This window comes from Trichinella spiralis (genome assembly GCF_000181795.1).
Source record: "Trichinella spiralis strain ISS 195 chromosome Unknown Scfld1557, whole genome shotgun sequence".
NCBI classification, from domain to species: domain Eukaryota; kingdom Metazoa; phylum Nematoda; class Enoplea; order Trichinellida; family Trichinellidae; genus Trichinella; species Trichinella spiralis.
The window spans coordinates 1,237,748-1,253,981 of NW_003528496.1; the positions used below are offsets into that span (position 1 = coordinate 1,237,748).

Genomic DNA, 16,234 nt, shown 5'->3' on the forward strand with positions numbered 1-16,234 from the left:
AGATTACGGACTAATAAAATAGCGAGGACAACGACCAATAAATGAACAGTGGGACCGAATGGGAACAANAATTGNAGCCCNAAGTGGGACCATNCCCCTTNCTATTCTTGCATNCCATGCNTCTCCACGNCCTCTTTTGNCCAANGATTAGTAGNCCATTNCAATGNANTGTTTCGGNTNTTTATGTCACCTTGCTGGTTGTCTNACTGTNCNAACTTTGNCGTGGCATGNAANGTCAACCAGNAAGNAACANTTATTNGNTTGTTTTTTCCTTGGCANCGTAAATTGCATCATCGTTTACCTTTTGTGGCTGTGTCTCATAAAACAGCTAAATNGTGGNAGTAAGNGATCACGTCGTGCTGCTTTACGNCAAACATGCTAGAACATCACGACGNATGTGCAAACNACTGTNACCAATAGCTGTAAGGATCATGCTCAAAAAGATGTTGCACAGTGGAATATGATGTNAAAATAACAGTCCCTTATAAACGTTTCTGTTAGAGTTCACAAATGGTTGTGCCAATTGCCCAACAATGATGCTTTGCTAAATCGATTTGGCGTTCTTCACTACTTCTGCCAGTATATAACAAACCTTTCAGAGCATAACCATTCTCCGCGTCACATATCCAGTTGATCTTCACACCGTACTTTCCTGGTCAAATGGTCAATACGTATGGTAAAATGCAAAAGTGGCCATCGCAGGTTCGCCACAACTGATTATTTATAGCAATGAATAGTTGCATAATGGATATCGCTAACCCAGATCTTTCAGCTCTCATAAACAACTGACGGTTTTTCTCACACATTGAACTAATAGCAGTGACTCTTAGACAAACGTCCAGCAGGTCTAAGAGTGCTGACAGACACTCATGGAGCATAGTGCATTTATCTTTGGGGTTGACAGCTGTTTGACTAATCTACTCTATAAAATCTACAGAAACTTTATCCCAGATTTGATAAAGCACACGAACATGGACCACATTCAAAAATAATCAATGTGGTGACCTCAGAGCATTTTAGCTACTACAAACATGTGGATTATTTCAGTATAATCATCAAAAAAAGAGAAAGTGTTATGTGTCTACATATGTAGACAAGTGCCCGAAATATGAATAGTAAACATGAAACAACAGCTTAAAAACGTCATAGAACCAAAAAATTAGCTGTGCAGATAGAACATAAAAATTTATTGAAAGTTTTGGAATGAATAAGGCTAATTATTTTTTTTCATGTCACAGCACTGTTCAAAACATCGTTTGTCTACATAAGTAGATAGGTGCCCGGATTAGGGTTAAACAGTGAAAAAGCGGTAATCACAGATCTCTATATTGCAAAATGTATAATAAATCAAATTATAAATGTAAAATGCAATATGTGAAATGCTAAAACTGTTCTACAGTTCAGCAGGAAATGAATAAAATCTTGAAATGTTTGTTATGCATTTACTTTGTCTCATATTGTAAGCTCATTTGCACGTACACTATATGACACTGAGTTTCAAGTAATGAAAGAACATTTAATTAATGAATAAATGAAAAAATAAATAATAAATTTTGCAATTTGCTCAATGTTGGATTTTGGATTTGCAGCGATGCATTATATAATGTGTGCAAACGTGAAAAATAATGTAATTTTCACAAGTGAATGCATTTAAAGGAAATAATTGAATAAAGTTTAAAATTTTAAAATGTAATCGTGTTTAACGCTATTCGCATCTATTCAAAATGCTTAACAAAAATATTATAAAGGAAACAGCAAAATGCACATTATTCTTTTTTAAATTAATGAGGAGGAACTTTTTCCTCGTCATTTAGTACTTGTATTTCTCCAGAATAACAGGGTCCACGAGTCTGTGAGGGCTGCATGGCACCATTTAATCATTTCTGCGGGCTCAGGAAATGGTCCTTTTCAGCGAACAGTATAAAGGCATTTGGCCACGTTCAATATTATGCTGCGCAGCGAATAGTGTGTTGCTCGCGCTTGTTCTTTAATCTTATTTACTACCTACTTTGTCAGGTGCAAGGCAGCAAGCATCTCCTGCATGGTTGTGCTCACCGAGTATGCGGATTAGTTTATCATCACAAACATGCACACAAACATGGAATTTAAATAGGACGCAATGTTCTCAAATAGGTAATTTCATTTTGCTCTCTCTCCTTCAAATAAACAAAGCTGAGGTAACTCAGTTTTCAGTTTCTTTTTTTAATTTAAACTTAAGGCACAGCCATTTTCCGTGAAATACGAAGAGAGAATGAAGGAGGATGAGCAACTGATGAGAGAATGATAATGACGATAAGACATCTGGTGTGTAAGATTACAACGCGAAGTGGACAATATACAAGCTAATTACTTGTTTCTGGTGCAGAAGGTTAGCTGGGCAAAGAAATGTTACGGTGAAATAGAATACGCGAACTCGTGTTACGCAAATTTGTGTACACAACATAACGTGCCTGTACTGAAATAATTGGAAATTAAAATATATTATTCCTTATTTCTTATTTTAGAATTTTAATTGACGTCAGTGTAAAAAACAATCTTTTACAGTTAAATTCAACAAAAGGTACTTGACTACTAAATGGCAGGCGCATACACAGCATTAGTTAAAAGTATTTATTTTAATTAGCAAGCAAATAGATGCAAAGCAAATAATTTTTTAAGAATACATAGTGATTTCTCATTTTCAGTATTGCAAAAGTATAATATTTAGGCATTAAAAACTTTAATTATTTACCACATAAATGAAAATTCAGGTGAAAATGGAAGTTTTATTATTACTATCAAACAGTTTTCAGCCAATAAAAAGTTTATTATAACACCAAAATTAATGTCTGTCATATTTCCAAGCTGAAATTTTCAACCAATCAATGTACGTTGATAATCGAGTATAAACTGAAATTGATCCAGGAGGGTAACTGCGCGAGCGAACAGAAACAATACCATACTGCACATAAACATTGTTCATTTTACAAAATAATGGTCCACCAGAATCACCCTTAAAATAAAGAATGTGATATTATACGCATGGCTATATTATTTTAAAATGAAAGTAAATATATTTCAACGTATAACTTTATTACTGATTATTAAATATTAACAATGAATAATGCCACCATTAAACATTAAATGATTTTGAAAGAAATGTATTTATTTTTTAAATTTCAATGCATCCACAAATCATTACTCGATATGCTCCTCCATTTTCTGAACCCGCAAGAAATATATACTTCCTGAAATTTTCTGCAAAAAGTGTTTCATTGCCATAAAATATGGTTGGAGTTGAAGTCATAAGAAGAACAGGATATGAATCTCCAGTTGCTGTAAAATAAAAAAAATTATTTTGGATGATTTACCACGTGGCTCAATACTTGAAGTGTATCCCCAACCAGCAACCCAACATTTTCGCTTTGGAATTTCATGACCATCTGGTAAGCATATAGGCTGAGTTCTGGTGGAGAATAAAATCGGAGACTGAAGTATTACCAGTGCAATATCGTGCACACCGTTGTTTTTAAAGTTTTGATGAATAGCAATCGATTTTACACTATATATTTTATGAGTTCTTTCTGATAAAATAGCAATATTGTGCGCGCCAGCAATGACAGTAACGTTTGCAGGTTTAAGTTGCCTAAGTGTACTAAAATAAAAACTGATTATGTGAGTAAATCTTATCAAATAAATTTAAATAGTGGTAAATAAGTTACTTTAAAGCAAATATTAATTTTTATGCATTTTGAATTAGTTACCTGTTTTGCATTCTTAAATTCATTTTTAAATTTTAATTTTAAAACCATATTTATAGTGGAAACAGCAAATGCTTCCACTCGATTAATTTAATTAGCTACATAATACCAAGAGAAAAAATTTGCATGCACAAAATTAGTTCACCTTTGATCTACCAAACAATGAGCAGCAGTCAACGCCAGGTTCGTGCTATTTCCAGGCTTAAGTTGTATGATTGTTCCTCCACATGCTGATATACCTGCTTCATACCCTAATAACACATAAAGCTGCCAAGGAAGAGAATGTGGGCGTACTTCCCATCCTCCAATAATGCGATTAAAATTATCATCACTTTCTCTAACTGGATATGCTGGCATTCCACATTTAATTTGAGTTGACGCCAACTATAAAAAACACAAGAAGAAAAAAATTGGTATTTAAAGAATTTTCAAAATCAAGCTTTATAAATTATTAACGTAAAACATATAAAATACCAAAAGAGCGACCAAATCAGCTTTTTTATATTTTTATATAAAATCTAAATTACAAATAAAATGAAAAAATCTGGTGCTTCAAATAGCTCACATTTCTACGTGTTTGTTAAATAAATCGGTAATTTTTGTATTATTTCATTAGATGTACAAAGTTGATAAGAATGTAATTTCAAAGTAAATTAAGTGTATTTTTTCTACCTCGAGTGCATTCATAAAATAAATCATAAAAGCGAAACGCATCATTTTCTATAAATGCCTGGATGAGAAAATTCAAGCTTATATACGTTTCTTCTTATAAATACAATCAATAATGGTTTGAAATAGCCTTAACTAATAAGCAGGGCAATGTAATCAAAGCAAAGCAAAAAGCAGAAGAAAACAAAATATTTATTTTCATTTAATACTGAAAGCAAATTCTTTATTTATTCTGTAAAAATTTAATTCAGCAAAATTTATCCATTGAACATTTAATTAATAAAACGCTTCCGTATTGTTTCAATAATAGTTTTTGATAATTTCTAATTTGACTACGCTTGTTATTATTCAAGCACTTCCTTACATATTTTATTTATTAACTAAATAAATTATAAATGTTAATTATAAATAAATATAAATAAAAATGGAAAGCAAATTTTGGATAATAAATCAAATAAGAAGGATAAGATAATCGACATAGCGTTTACAATTCAATGTTTTTGTTTTGAGAATTACTTTTTTCAATTTGTAAACATAATTTGAATAATTTAATCCATAGATGGCTTTCTGAGCTTCATAGATGTGGTCTGAAGTCACCACAGAGTGTTACATATGCTTGTATGAACTGTCGCTTTAGCACTGCTCTTTTGAAACAATGAGAAGCATTATTTTAAAATTTATTTTAAATTTTATTTCTCCTATATCAAACAAAATTTATAATAATTGAAATTGAAATAAAGTCAGTTTCGACTTTTAGACTTCTATTATTTTCTGATTCGATGTATGTAATTTTTATCTGAAATTACTTCGTATTTTCAATATTTCTCTAACAGAGTGTTAGGTGAATGCATTTCAAATACATTCGCGTGATAGAACATTTAAATATGATGAATATTCCATATTCACCATGAAATGCATTTTTAGTTAAGTTCATTTTCTTCCATTACTAGGATTTTTAAAATGTATTAAGCAAATTTTGGTATATAACAATTTTTTTATAATGGCATCTGTTGACTTATTTGATAGCAGAAATCTGAAAAGCAGGAAATGGTTGTCTTATGCAGCTGATCAGCAATTTATACATCGGTACTAATTTTGTAATTGCTCACTTGCAGCACATGTCGAATTGTTCCTTGTCATCATAATGGCAAGATGTTCTGTGTTACAATGTTACAAAGTGTGATGTAGACATCTGCACCGCCTAATACGGATAGAGGCAGGCGATAGAATCATCGATGACCTAATGTATTGTTCTTCAATATGCTGGATGTCGCCAGAGTGGCTGCAAATGTGATATGCACATCCAGGCCTCCTGAGTTGAGCACCAAAAGATCACATCGTAGACAGCTATTTTGCTTTTTGCATACAATAGAAATTTTGCAGCAAATGCAATAAATTGAAAAGTAGAAAATCCATGGAGAGGTTTGTCTCGGTATGTGAAAAAATTATTAGAAGCGCTTGGTGCTAACATCAACATCGCAGCACAGAAAAAGCAACCGTAAGCCAAATAGCGTTGCGCCTTCTGCAGTCAAACCGAAGAGTGAAATTTTAGACAGTGCTATGAATTATGCGAGACGCCGTGCTCTGCAGAGCACTTGCCCAACCTCTGTCATGGCAGCTGTGATAAGCTCAGCACCTTCACATATGGGTAACTTAAATTCAATTACCAATTTTTTACTAAGAATTTTTATCATAATAAAATCTTTTAAAACTTAGAAGTACATTTTCAATGTACTTAGTGGCATAATAACAAGTAAAACAGGCATTTGATGTTTGGGATCAAGAAGATTCCAAAAGTTCAAATATGTACGTAGTGTAAAAACATAATCTGAGAGTTAATGAGAAGTAAATGTCATTAAAAGTGTAGTAAATTTACATTTGAATTGTATTTTCAAAGTTGCTTCCATCATAGTTTGATGATTGAGAAATGAAAAACTTAGTCATAAGCATTGAATATTTTAATTTTTTGGTGTGAATGGTTTTTTTTAATGAAAAAACTTTTAACTGGAGTTTCATAAGTGGGCTGAGTGGGACTGGTGAAAAGCCTGTCAGTCCGCCTTCGACGCGCTGAAGTACCACCTGACATCGACGCCCATCCTCGCCTACCCTGAATTCAATTGCCAGTTCACTGTCGATGTGGACGTCAGAGGAGACGGTCTTGGGGCAGTGCTGAGCCAGAGGAAAGGGAAAACGGAAAGAGTTGTGGCGTTTGCATTTCGCACGCTGACCAAGGCAGAACGTCAATATTGCACGACTCAGAAAGAAATGCTCAGCTTGGTATGGGGCCTGCGTGAGTTCCGGCCATACCTTTATGGCCAGCGATTCCTGGTGCGCACGGATCATAGCTGCCTGCGCTGGTTGAGGAACTTCAAGGAACCCGAGGGGGAGGTAGCCTGATTTTTGGAAAGCCTAGCGGAGCTGGACTTTGAATTGGAACACCGAGCAGGACGCCTTCACGGCAACGCCGATGCACTATCTCGCGCCAGTTCTACACAGTGTAAACGGCAGGTAGAGGGCAGTGCATGTGCAGTTCCAACTGCCAAACCTGGATATGAGGATGTAATTCAGAGTATCAGGGACCGGTTGGTGGCCACCCAGCAGGCAGACCCACAGATCTGACTTCTGCGGCAGTGGTTGGTTGGCGCGAACTGGCCAGTAGAATGTCCCCCAGAGTGCAGTCGCGACATGCACGTGCTGTGGCGCAGCGGCGTAGTTGGGCGGATGCAGATGGCTTCATCTGGCGACATAGCCGCGGACTCACGGCTGAGGAAGGAGCTAAGCAGATGTTGCTACCGTGAGCACTGAGGAATAAGGTCATGCAGTCCATGCATGACTGTCGGTACGCAGGCCACCTGGGCGAATGGCAGACATTGGAGCGAGTGAGAATCTGATTTTAGTGGCCCGGAATGAGCGGCGACGTGCACGCATAGTGGTGCACATGCATGCAGTGTGCGAGGAGGAAAGACCTGACGAAAAATAATCATGCGCCAATACAGGCCATGACTGCGGGATACCCCCTGCAGCGAATCGGCGTAGACATCCTAGGACCGCTGGAAAGTACCCCGTCTGGGAATCAGTACGACCTGGTCCTGACCAATTACTTCACCAAGTGGATGGCCGCATTCCCTCTCACCAACATGGAAACCAGTACCGTGGCCATGGTGTTGGTCGAGAAGTACATCGCGTATTTTGGCGCCCTTGACTACCTGCACAGCGATCAAGGTCGCTCATTTGAAGCGTCGGTGGTGATGGAGATATGCCATTTGTTCGGCATCAGGAAGACACGATCCTCTCAATAACCACCCGCAAGGGAATGAACATGCGGAGAGGTTCAACCGGACGCTGTTCGACATGCTGTCCATCATTGTTGATGGGAACCCGCACCAGTGGGACGACATGCTGCCGTTTGTCATGCTGGCGTGCAACAGCAGCGTTCACCAGAGCACGGGGGTGACGCCTGCGATCGCCATGTTCTGCCGAGAGCTGCGGCTGCCATTGTACGTGCAGATTGGGAACCCGCCGGAGCAAGAAACCCAAGGGTTGCCGGAATACATCCGGGTAACCCGAGAGCGCATCGACCGTGTGCACGAGCTCGTGAGGGACCACCTGAAAACGCAGCAGCGTCGACAAAAGTGCCTCTACGACCGCCATGCAAATGAGACGCGCTTCTGCCTGAACGACAGCGTGGGGTTGGCCGTGCCAAGAAGACAAAAGCTCGACCGCGACTGGGAGGGGCCCTACCTGATAGTGGAGGTAATGGGATCACAAACGTACCGGGTACGTCACCAGGAGCAAAAGCGCTGTTCACTGGTGGTGCACTCTGCCCGGATGAAGCGGTACCACGCAAGAGAGTCTGCTGGAGACCGGTCTTTCTGAGTCAGGACCACTAGGCAGCAGGAACATCAGCCGCCTGCTGCCGCCTCCCCACCCGCATCAGAGATGAGGGTCGGAAGGCTGACACGAAGACGACGGCCACCTGGCCACATGCAGGATTACACCCCCTAAGGAAAGTTCAGGACGAACTTCTCTGAAAGGGGGGGGGATTGTGACGGCTACCGTGAAATTGTACCTGCATATCACGTTCACCTTTTTGTAGGACAACCGGCGGTAACCAGGGGAAGGTTAGCGGAAGTAAGCAGTGGCATTGTGTGGTCGTGCGGTCAGTCATACTGCGTGCGTCTCTCGTCTCGTCTTGTATTGATTTTGTATTATAATATCTTGTACCCCTTTGTTTACAATAAGCTCTCTGTATTACGAATGGTGCGAATTAACCGAGCGCCTGACGGTGCTACACTATCAATGGCATCATGTGTGCAGTACTATCAAGCATGCAGTATCATGCTACACATTAAATCTTCTTATAGCAGTATAACAGTCACTTATTTTTATTGTATCCTTTTATTAGACATAAAGATAATTATCAGTGTGAGCCAAATGTTTGCGAAAAGACAGCTAATTGAAGCTAATCATTTTAGTGAGAAGTTATTTTAAAATTGATAAAAACTATGTGAAATACGAATATGCTGTGATTGGTTGCCTTCAAATTAATAAAATTATTATGAAATGGCGTAATAATAATAATAATAGCGCTACAGCTTTCTCGGTTGTTTGCCAAAAAACTTTAGTAATGTATATTTTTAAAAAATTACTTTATTTTGATATATTAATACAGCTGCGTATTTCTGTATTCACATAATAATAAATGATTCAGTATTCACATAATAATAAATAACACATAATAATAAAGTAATAATGATAGTGAAATAATAAATTTGTATAATTCAAATTCGTAAAAAATGTTTCGAAATTTCATTCGGTTTAAATTTCATTATTTTGATTTAGAAAGTCAATTAATCGAGTAACAGCTCCACTGTAAAATTCTACAAGCAAGACAGCAATGTTTTTCAAATTTTGTATCTGATCCATTTCAAGATTCTTATGGTTGTGAAGAAATTTATTAAGCAAACAGTCCATTTCTGATTTCATATTTGACTGAAATAAGAAATGAAGAAATTATAATCTCAAAAAGTGAAATTTGAGGATTAGAAAAGCAAAAAAACAAAAATAATACATACATTCACCAGTGTATCTTCATTTTCAGTTTTAGCTGAATTTATTTGGCACAAAATTTTTCTATAAACTGCCGCAGAATCAACGGTGACTTGCTTTATCTGTGGTGAAATTTGAGAACAAAGTCGTCGACAAAGAGCTTGCTGACTGTAAGAAATATCTTCCAGACATTCTTTGAAGACTAGAAAAGTTCGAATCATCGGCTTTTGTGGATCTTTGTTAATGGTAAAATTGGAAATGCATCTGGCAAACGTCTCCATTGGAGAAACGGTTCCAGTTTTGGGCATCAGTTCTTCAAGGCAATCTTGAAACGCTTTCATATTTACGAGAAAACTTTCAAATTCTGCCTTCGCCAAAAGCAAATCATGCTTCGACATTTGCAATTCATGGTCTTCATTAATTTTGTCGTTTTCATTTGGAGAATCCATTTTTTCAAATTCCCAAAATTAAAGAAACTGCAGATAATGACAACCAATTCCACTGAGGCACTCGGTTGTTGCAGAGATAGCAAATGTTAATATTTTCTCGCAAAAGCCTTGGCATGGAAAATTTTCATATTTAAAATACTTTAAACTTAAACAAAATGAATTTAAAATTTAAAGTTTAAAATTTCTTTATTTTTTTAAATTCCATCATTAAACCATTACTTTTGAATAATTAAATACAAAAATATTTAAAAATGTACATTCAGTGTAGTTTAAAATTTGATTGAAAATAAAAGGGCATTATTAATTAGTCAATAATAAAATTTTTTTAATAATTACTAATTTGAATTTATAATTACAGATCTACTGATTATCCTATTCGACAAACTGAAATATTGTTTGTCTCAGTTTTGTATAAATGTTTAAAAGTGCACAAATGCATTTGTAAAATGAGCACGAAATAAATTTTATGTTTTTATCAATTATTGCATTTTTAAATTCAAAATTTTTAATGCCTGTAAATTACTTCATGAAAAAAGTTTGTTCTTGAAAATTATTTCCACTACTGTTGCATGTTAAGCTTCACCAAGTTGAAACATTAAGCACAAATTGATCAATGGAGCCTTCTGTGCCGAATGAAATAACTTACAGTAATATTTTGGAAGGTATTTTAAAGTGCTTATATGTTGCAGTTTTATAAAAACAATGACTTGTGACTTTTAAGCTTTTGTGATGTTATGGAATTGCTTTTCGCTGTGGTGGTGGAATTTGAGTTAAAAGTAAAATTCTGAAGATTTAGTAATTAAAAAGCGTTCACATGTCTTATAAAGGTAAAAAGTACTGCCTGCAGTTGCAATCGAAAAAATCAAAAATTTTCTGTTAAATGTTTCTCTTCTTTTGTTGATAACATCAGTTTTGAATTGTGCTTTAATTTGTGTGTGTGATGTGGTGTGTGTTAAATATCTTTTTAATTTTTTATGCTTTAAATAAATTGTAATGCCTTAATTTATGCATGGTACTTTGAAAATTAACAATGATATGGGCACTGAAAAAACTGGAAAATAATATGAGAGTATAATTTTAGTTTAATAGGATGCAATATGTTTGTTGTTAAAGCAGCTTCTATTTTATCTAGAATTTGAAAGCAAAGTATTATTTCATTTGGTGACGTTCATTTCATTATTTTCGAAATATATTTAATTACTTTAAAAGATATACATCAATTAGGTTAGTTGACATTTTACATTGTTCCGATTATTTTAAGATACTGTAATTTCCGATTCTCAGGTTTTTATTTTCAATATTATCGGAAAAATTATTTTGCATTACCTAGAAAGAGATTTTACAATTAATGGTACTTTAATAATCACTTCAGTTGATTTTCTTAAGTTTTCAGGAGTATTTTATTTCTTAATGCGTTTTATAAACATTCGCAAAGTTACCAAAGTGCAGTTTGGAAAATTCTGAAAAATTATCACACGGTAATTATTATAAATTATAATTAATTTACATCGAGGGGAAGCATGTTTTTCAGACTTGTTAGTACAGTTATATTAATAGGAAGTCTTTTTTCTTTGTGTTAGAAAAATTTATTATTTGCTGTGCATTGATTGTTTTTTGTAGTTGTTAACAGCGATCAGTTGACTTCGGGATTGTTGACCGATGGAACGCAGACAATAATCCGTATTGAAGAAGCGTTGAATCAGCAGCCGGGCCAAGTTGGTTTCGGTGTTTTTTGGCTTATTTATTTATTTATTTATTTTAAATATGTAGAACTTAACTGAAACTTGTACACTGAACTTAACTGCGGAACCTATTGCAATAGTCCAACCTGTCATTGTTGATTCTACGACTGGCTTGCTTCAGTCAGATGGTGTGAACGATTCGTCGTCGTTGGTTCAGAATGGTGACTCTGGAAATTACATTACCACTGTAAGACTTCAACCAGTTACAAATGCACTAGGTATATTTATATGCACTGTTGCACTTATTACTGTTACAAAGAAAAAACATTAGGTCAGTGTGTAATCATGCTGCCAAATCGTGCCGATAATGACGGCGGTGTTTCTGAAAATCAGTGCATCACTACAGTGCAACAAGCAACGTTTATACCGTTGAGTTTTCTCGATTCCATGGTTGTTAAGCCGTCTGATGAAACAACCGAGAACACTGCAACAGTTCAGGCAGAAGTTACGAAGAAGCCAAAACAGCCTTTGCCTCAAGATGTTCACCGGCGTGCCTCTCACAATTTAGGTATCTCTACAGTATAACATATATATATGGTTATTCCGAAATTTTTGTTTTGCAGTGGAACGTCGCAGAAGAAGCGGCATAAATGGACAGATTAGAAAATTAGCCCGACTGTTACCTGACTGGAACGAGAAAAAAAAAGACGAAGTTTTCTCATTGAATTTTTTTTTACTTTCAGTGCTGATATTTGTCTATTCTATTAGAGCATCAGCAGCATTTTGGCGAAAACAGTGGAATACATAAAACAGCTTAAAGAAGAATCGATGAATTATCAGTTGATGTCGACAAATGTGGTTAATGAAAATATGCAACAGGTGTCGCTTCATTCACTCATTCAAACACTGCAAGGCGAAAATGAAGAGATGAAGCGAATTTTGCAAATGCACAACATACCATTTCCTTGATTCACTGAAAAGTGAGCTTCCATAGACAACCAGCACAACAGAATTGTAAATCATTTTTACCGAACAACAAGCTGATCAAAAAAAACCAAAAAAATAGACACGGATTTTCTCATTTACACACGGGATAACTTTAGCCGATGTAGTAGCACTGCGTTGAAAATAAAGCATGTACGTGAAAACATTTTTCAAAATGCATTTCAAACAACATCAGTTTATTCGACATTTTTACAAACAAAAAACATGTAAACATGTCAGAGTATGTTTCACAATATATGCAGCTTCAAATGCACCAAAGATGCGAAAAAATTAATAAAGGTATATCATAAAACCATTAATCATTTTTAACACTTGTTTTGGTTTGTTTTATATATTTGTTCCTCAACTGTGCAAGTTCTTCAATAGGCTTGTAATGTGCAGCCAACATGTTCAACATCTCGTTCGTTTTCTCCACAATTTCAGAGTTCCGTTCTGACAACTTCAAAATTTCTTTCATACAATAAGAAACGGCTTGCATATCTTCATGAAATTTTCTATTATAAGCTGACCACTAATAAAAAAACAAACAAATTAATTAATTATCTTTTATAAGCAATTTATTATCAATACAACGTAATGCATCAATTGCAATCAACCAAAGATGGATGAATTCATTCATCTACCTAATTTATATAGTTCTTATCTTATCGCTACAGATCAATTGAATAAATAAATATTTAAAACAATTAAAATTTATTTCTTACTGTTTGATTCATTTCCATCATTCGTAGTTGGTAAGCAGCTTCGTTTTCAGCTCGTTCTTGCAGTAAGTTATCATACTTTAAACGCATGCTTTTGATCCTTTCCCTAATTTTACCACAAGCTTCTTGCTTGCTTTGAAGAATTTCAATTCTTCTAAAATAAAAAGTCAATTATCCAAATAAACTACAAATAAATAAAGAGAAAAAAAAACTTTTTCAATTGTTCATTTTGAGCAATCTGCAATTTTGTTTCATCAAATCTTTTGCTTTCTTGATTTTCCAATTCTTCAAGTCGACTACATTTCAACTGCAATTCATCCGATGCGCAAACATAATTGTAGATTTCATCTTGAAGTGCAGCAACTTTATCTTTGATATCATTTAATTTGTTTTCCAATTCGTTGCATAATATCTAACAATTTGTTTTCAATAAACACAAAGCCTGCTTTACTAATTTGTGCATTGCTTACTTCTTCTTGTTCTAGTTCAAATAGAACTATTTGACAAGCTTCCATTCCATCCGTCTGACTTTCAACTTTCAATAACTTTTCTTCCAATATATTTATTTCTTCTTGGATTTCTGATAAATGTGTGCGCAACTGCATTTCTTCCGCCTGTCGAAGGGACAATATTTCCTCTGCCGTTTGCACACTCTCATAATCCCGATATTGAATATTCAGTTCACGCAATCTTGTTTCCAATTTTTCAAGTTCCAATTCCAAATTTTCCTTTAAATTCACATAATATTTCAATTTTTAAAAAGATGCTAAAGCGTCAAAAATTCACCTTTTCTACATCTTTTTTAAATTCATTCACAACAGCATCGCATCGGTTGACAACTTCTTTCTATAATAATATGCCCTTTTCAAAAATGAAAAGTTACGTGTTGCTTATCGCAGCCTGTGTTTGCTACAAGGACAATGCCGGCCAAAGATCTCTAAGAGCAAGAAGCAAAATACAAACGAACGCGGTATAAAAACTGCCACGAAAAGCGAACTAGCATAAATGTTGTCTGATGCGTTGCGTCATTCTTGTATGCCTGTTTGCTAGATTTTTACAGATCGGCCGTTACGTTCTTGTACAGAAAAGAGCCAAAGACACACACCTGTGTACCTCGAAAACCTGCTGTTTTTTATTCCGTCATCAGCAAGCTTACTGTATCTGCCGCTACTAAAATTTGACAGAAACATGTTGAAATTTAGATCCTCATGGGCTCAATTGGAAGTTGGCATAAAATCTCCGTGACAATTTGAGCTATCTTGGCTGTTGGCTATCTTCCCCAAGTTCCTGTTTATCCAAGCACAGAATGAAGACATTGGAGAGGCAGTGAAATTGTTGAAATTCTTGCAAAACAGGCATGAGTATCATCATTTGAAAAATCAGAAAGAAGAGCTTCGTTTCACTACCGCAACGATGTGTATGCATAAGTATGGCCCGCTGTGTGGCAATCTCGATAAGGTAGGTGAATGTCCACAATTTGCCGCTCTCATCATTGAGAAGAGAAGATGAAAAAAATTAAGCTTCACCTGATTTATGGAGTGCTTTTCAGATTGAGAGCAGCATTTGTTGGTAGGCACGGACAATCTACAGTAGGAAGTGAACTCCCGCTGAATCAGACTCAGTGGAAATCTCAAGATTACAGAATTCATTTTCAACAATGTCTTCTATTTTAAAATAAATGACTAACATTTCCGTAAATTGAGATAATGGAAGTACTATTTACAATTTTCAATAAATACATTTCATCAAACAAATTACTGTTTCATGCGTCTTCACAGTTCAAAAGTAAAAATGAAAAACATACCAAAGTTTTCTTTCTACATTCAACTGCTTCCTTTCGTTCATTGATCAACTTCGTATACTGAAATATATCATTAATAAGTTTGACATCAAACTGGTAAAAATTCTTGCCTTTTCAACATTTTTGTAAAATTCTTCTTTGCCGTTTTCAACAATGCATAGCTCTTTTGAAAGTTCATCATTTTCTAATTTCAAAGATTCAATTTCATTCTGCATCAGTTCCTATAACAAATTTTTAGATGAAGCTTATACAGAAATTTCTTCTTGCAAGAAGTATGCGTAATTTTGCAAAATACATAATAAAACAAATCTTCGAAAAATTTACAAGTAAAAAATTTAGATATTATAAACGTTGCACAAGATATTACAAGAGCATTTGACAAGATCGCTCAAATATTGCCCATTTTATGCTGAAATCAATCTATCGCTATCGCAAAATGATGATGAATAACCTACTTTCTCTTCCAAACCTTTTTTTATTACAGGAGCTCGAAATGTGGTATATATATGAAACTTTATAAAATGTGATAAGATGCCAATGGAGACATTTTTTTCTAAAACAAAATAATTATTATAAAGAAAAACATTCAAGAAACATACTTGGATACATAATTTCATGAAATTTCAAACCATTTTCGTACCCAAGCTGTCGAAGAGTGCTATCGCTAAAACAATGTTATGTACAATTTGAGAGGAGACAAAGATCACCTACGCAAGACAAGCAGTGAGTGTACGCATTGCCATAGTTTTATGATGACCTGGAAATAAGGAAAATCCATTTTCAACCGCATTTTCTATGGCAGACAAATTCAACCCAAATATAATATCAACCAAAACCAATAATATCAAAAATAATCTATCTGTCTAAAACAACATTCAGAATAAGTCAAAAATCACTAAATGCAAAGACAAATTTCATATTCATTTAACAATGATAACCAAAAACAACACTAAGTAGTATTAAAAAAATTTCTTTTCCTTGAAAAGGAAAAGAAAAATTATTGAATATTCAAACTAACAAACTACTCAACATGAACAAAATTGAAAATTAATAAAATCTAGGATACCATGCAGTTTATTTTCGAGAAATTGAAACTACAATAAAACTAAAATTTCATAAAGAAAGCACTACAAGAATA

At 35.0% G+C, this 16,234-nt stretch overlaps 6 protein-coding genes across 6 annotated transcripts; 3 read left to right on the forward strand and 3 right to left on the reverse strand.

Moving 5' to 3' along the window:
- Positions 1–2,314: 2,314 nt before the first annotated feature.
- On the reverse strand, positions 2,315–4,427 carry Tsp_04844 (putative serine protease). The gene is given in 8 exon segments (XM_003369381.1): positions 2,315–2,455; positions 2,891–2,992; positions 3,182–3,315; positions 3,351–3,468; positions 3,481–3,634; positions 3,744–3,755; positions 3,886–4,124; positions 4,413–4,427. 8 exon segments carry the CDS (start codon positions 4,425–4,427, stop codon positions 2,315–2,317), a joined length of 915 nt encoding a protein of 304 aa, XP_003369429.1.
- Positions 4,428–5,669: 1,242 nt separating this feature from the next.
- Positions 5,670–7,207, forward strand: Tsp_04845 (retrovirus-related Pol polyprotein from transposon opus). The gene is made up of 4 exons (XM_003369382.1): positions 5,670–5,699; positions 5,862–6,029; positions 6,462–6,699; positions 6,978–7,207. Exons 1-4 carry the CDS (start codon positions 5,670–5,672, stop codon positions 7,205–7,207), a joined length of 666 nt encoding a protein of 221 aa, XP_003369430.1.
- A 201-nt stretch (positions 7,208–7,408) lies between these two features.
- On the forward strand, positions 7,409–7,863 carry Tsp_04846 (retrovirus-related Pol polyprotein from transposon 412). The gene is made up of 2 exons (XM_003369383.1): positions 7,409–7,593; positions 7,647–7,863. The coding sequence occupies exons 1-2, from the start codon at positions 7,409–7,411 to the stop codon at positions 7,861–7,863; spliced, it is 402 nt and encodes a 133-aa protein (XP_003369431.1).
- Positions 7,864–9,227: 1,364 nt separating this feature from the next.
- On the reverse strand, positions 9,228–9,907 carry Tsp_04847 (hypothetical protein). Its single transcript, XM_003369384.1, has 2 exons — positions 9,485–9,907; positions 9,228–9,401 (listed from the first exon to the last, which is right to left on the reverse strand). The coding sequence occupies exons 1-2, from the start codon at positions 9,905–9,907 to the stop codon at positions 9,228–9,230; spliced, it is 597 nt and encodes a 198-aa protein (XP_003369432.1).
- Positions 9,908–10,520: 613 nt separating this feature from the next.
- Tsp_04848 (upstream stimulatory factor 2) lies at positions 10,521–12,558 on the forward strand. Its single transcript, XM_003369385.1, has 6 exons — positions 10,521–10,569; positions 11,528–11,622; positions 11,678–11,867; positions 11,921–12,157; positions 12,213–12,301; positions 12,358–12,558. Exons 1-6 carry the CDS (start codon positions 10,521–10,523, stop codon positions 12,556–12,558), a joined length of 861 nt encoding a protein of 286 aa, XP_003369433.1.
- Positions 12,559–12,889: 331 nt separating this feature from the next.
- On the reverse strand, positions 12,890–15,839 carry Tsp_04849 (hypothetical protein). Its single transcript, XM_003369386.1, has 8 exons — positions 15,808–15,839; positions 15,696–15,760; positions 15,552–15,649; positions 15,100–15,156; positions 13,766–14,023; positions 13,508–13,707; positions 13,299–13,449; positions 12,890–13,105 (listed from the first exon to the last, which is right to left on the reverse strand). The coding sequence occupies exons 1-8, from the start codon at positions 15,837–15,839 to the stop codon at positions 12,890–12,892; spliced, it is 1,077 nt and encodes a 358-aa protein (XP_003369434.1).
- Between the last annotated feature and the right edge of the window lie 395 nt (positions 15,840–16,234).

Excerpts from the sequence above, each read along its gene's own strand:
- Tsp_04848 (XM_003369385.1), top strand. The coding sequence starts at position 10,521 with ATGGAGCCTTCTGTGCCGAATGAAATAACTTACAGTAATATTTTGGAA. Across the intron at positions 10,570-11,527 it reads TTACAGTAATATTTTGGAAG|TTGTTAACAGCGATCAGTTG; the intron begins GTATTTTAAAGT and ends TGTTTTTTGTAG. Across the intron at positions 12,302-12,357 it reads ACGAGAAAAAAAAAGACGAA|AGCATCAGCAGCATTTTGGC; the intron begins GTTTTCTCATTG and ends CTATTCTATTAG.
- Tsp_04845 (XM_003369382.1), top strand. The coding sequence starts at position 5,670 with ATGCTGGATGTCGCCAGAGTGGCTGCAAAT. Across the intron at positions 5,700-5,861 it reads TCGCCAGAGTGGCTGCAAAT|AAGCGCTTGGTGCTAACATC; the intron begins GTGATATGCACA and ends AAAAATTATTAG. Across the intron at positions 6,030-6,461 it reads CAACCTCTGTCATGGCAGCT|TCCGCCTTCGACGCGCTGAA; the intron begins GTGATAAGCTCA and ends AAAGCCTGTCAG.
- Tsp_04844 (XM_003369381.1), bottom strand. Across the intron at positions 3,316-3,350 it reads TTCAAGTATTGAGCCACGTG|CAACTGGAGATTCATATCCT; the intron begins GTAAATCATCCA and ends TTTATTTTACAG. Across the intron at positions 2,993-3,181 it reads AAAATGGAGGAGCATATCGA|GGTGATTCTGGTGGACCATT; the intron begins GTAATGATTTGT and ends CTTTATTTTAAG.
- Tsp_04846 (XM_003369383.1), top strand. The coding sequence starts at position 7,409 with ATGACTGCGGGATACCCCCTGCAGCGAATCGGCGTAGACATCCTAGGA. Across the intron at positions 7,594-7,646 it reads TTGGTCGAGAAGTACATCGC|CGTCGGTGGTGATGGAGATA; the intron begins GTATTTTGGCGC and ends GCTCATTTGAAG.
- Tsp_04849 (XM_003369386.1), bottom strand. The coding sequence starts at position 15,839 with ATGGCAATGCGTACACTCACTGCTTGTCTTGC. Across the intron at positions 15,157-15,551 it reads AAAAAGGTTTGGAAGAGAAA|TATACGAAGTTGATCAATGA; the intron begins GTAGGTTATTCA and ends GATATATTTCAG. Across the intron at positions 13,106-13,298 it reads TGATGGAAATGAATCAAACA|TGGTCAGCTTATAATAGAAA; the intron begins GTAAGAAATAAA and ends TTTTTTTATTAG.
- Tsp_04847 (XM_003369384.1), bottom strand. The coding sequence starts at position 9,907 with ATGGATTCTCCAAATGAAAACGACAAAATTAATGAAGACCATGAATTG. Across the intron at positions 9,402-9,484 it reads ATGAAGATACACTGGTGAAT|TCAAATATGAAATCAGAAAT; the intron begins GTATGTATTATT and ends TTCTTATTTCAG.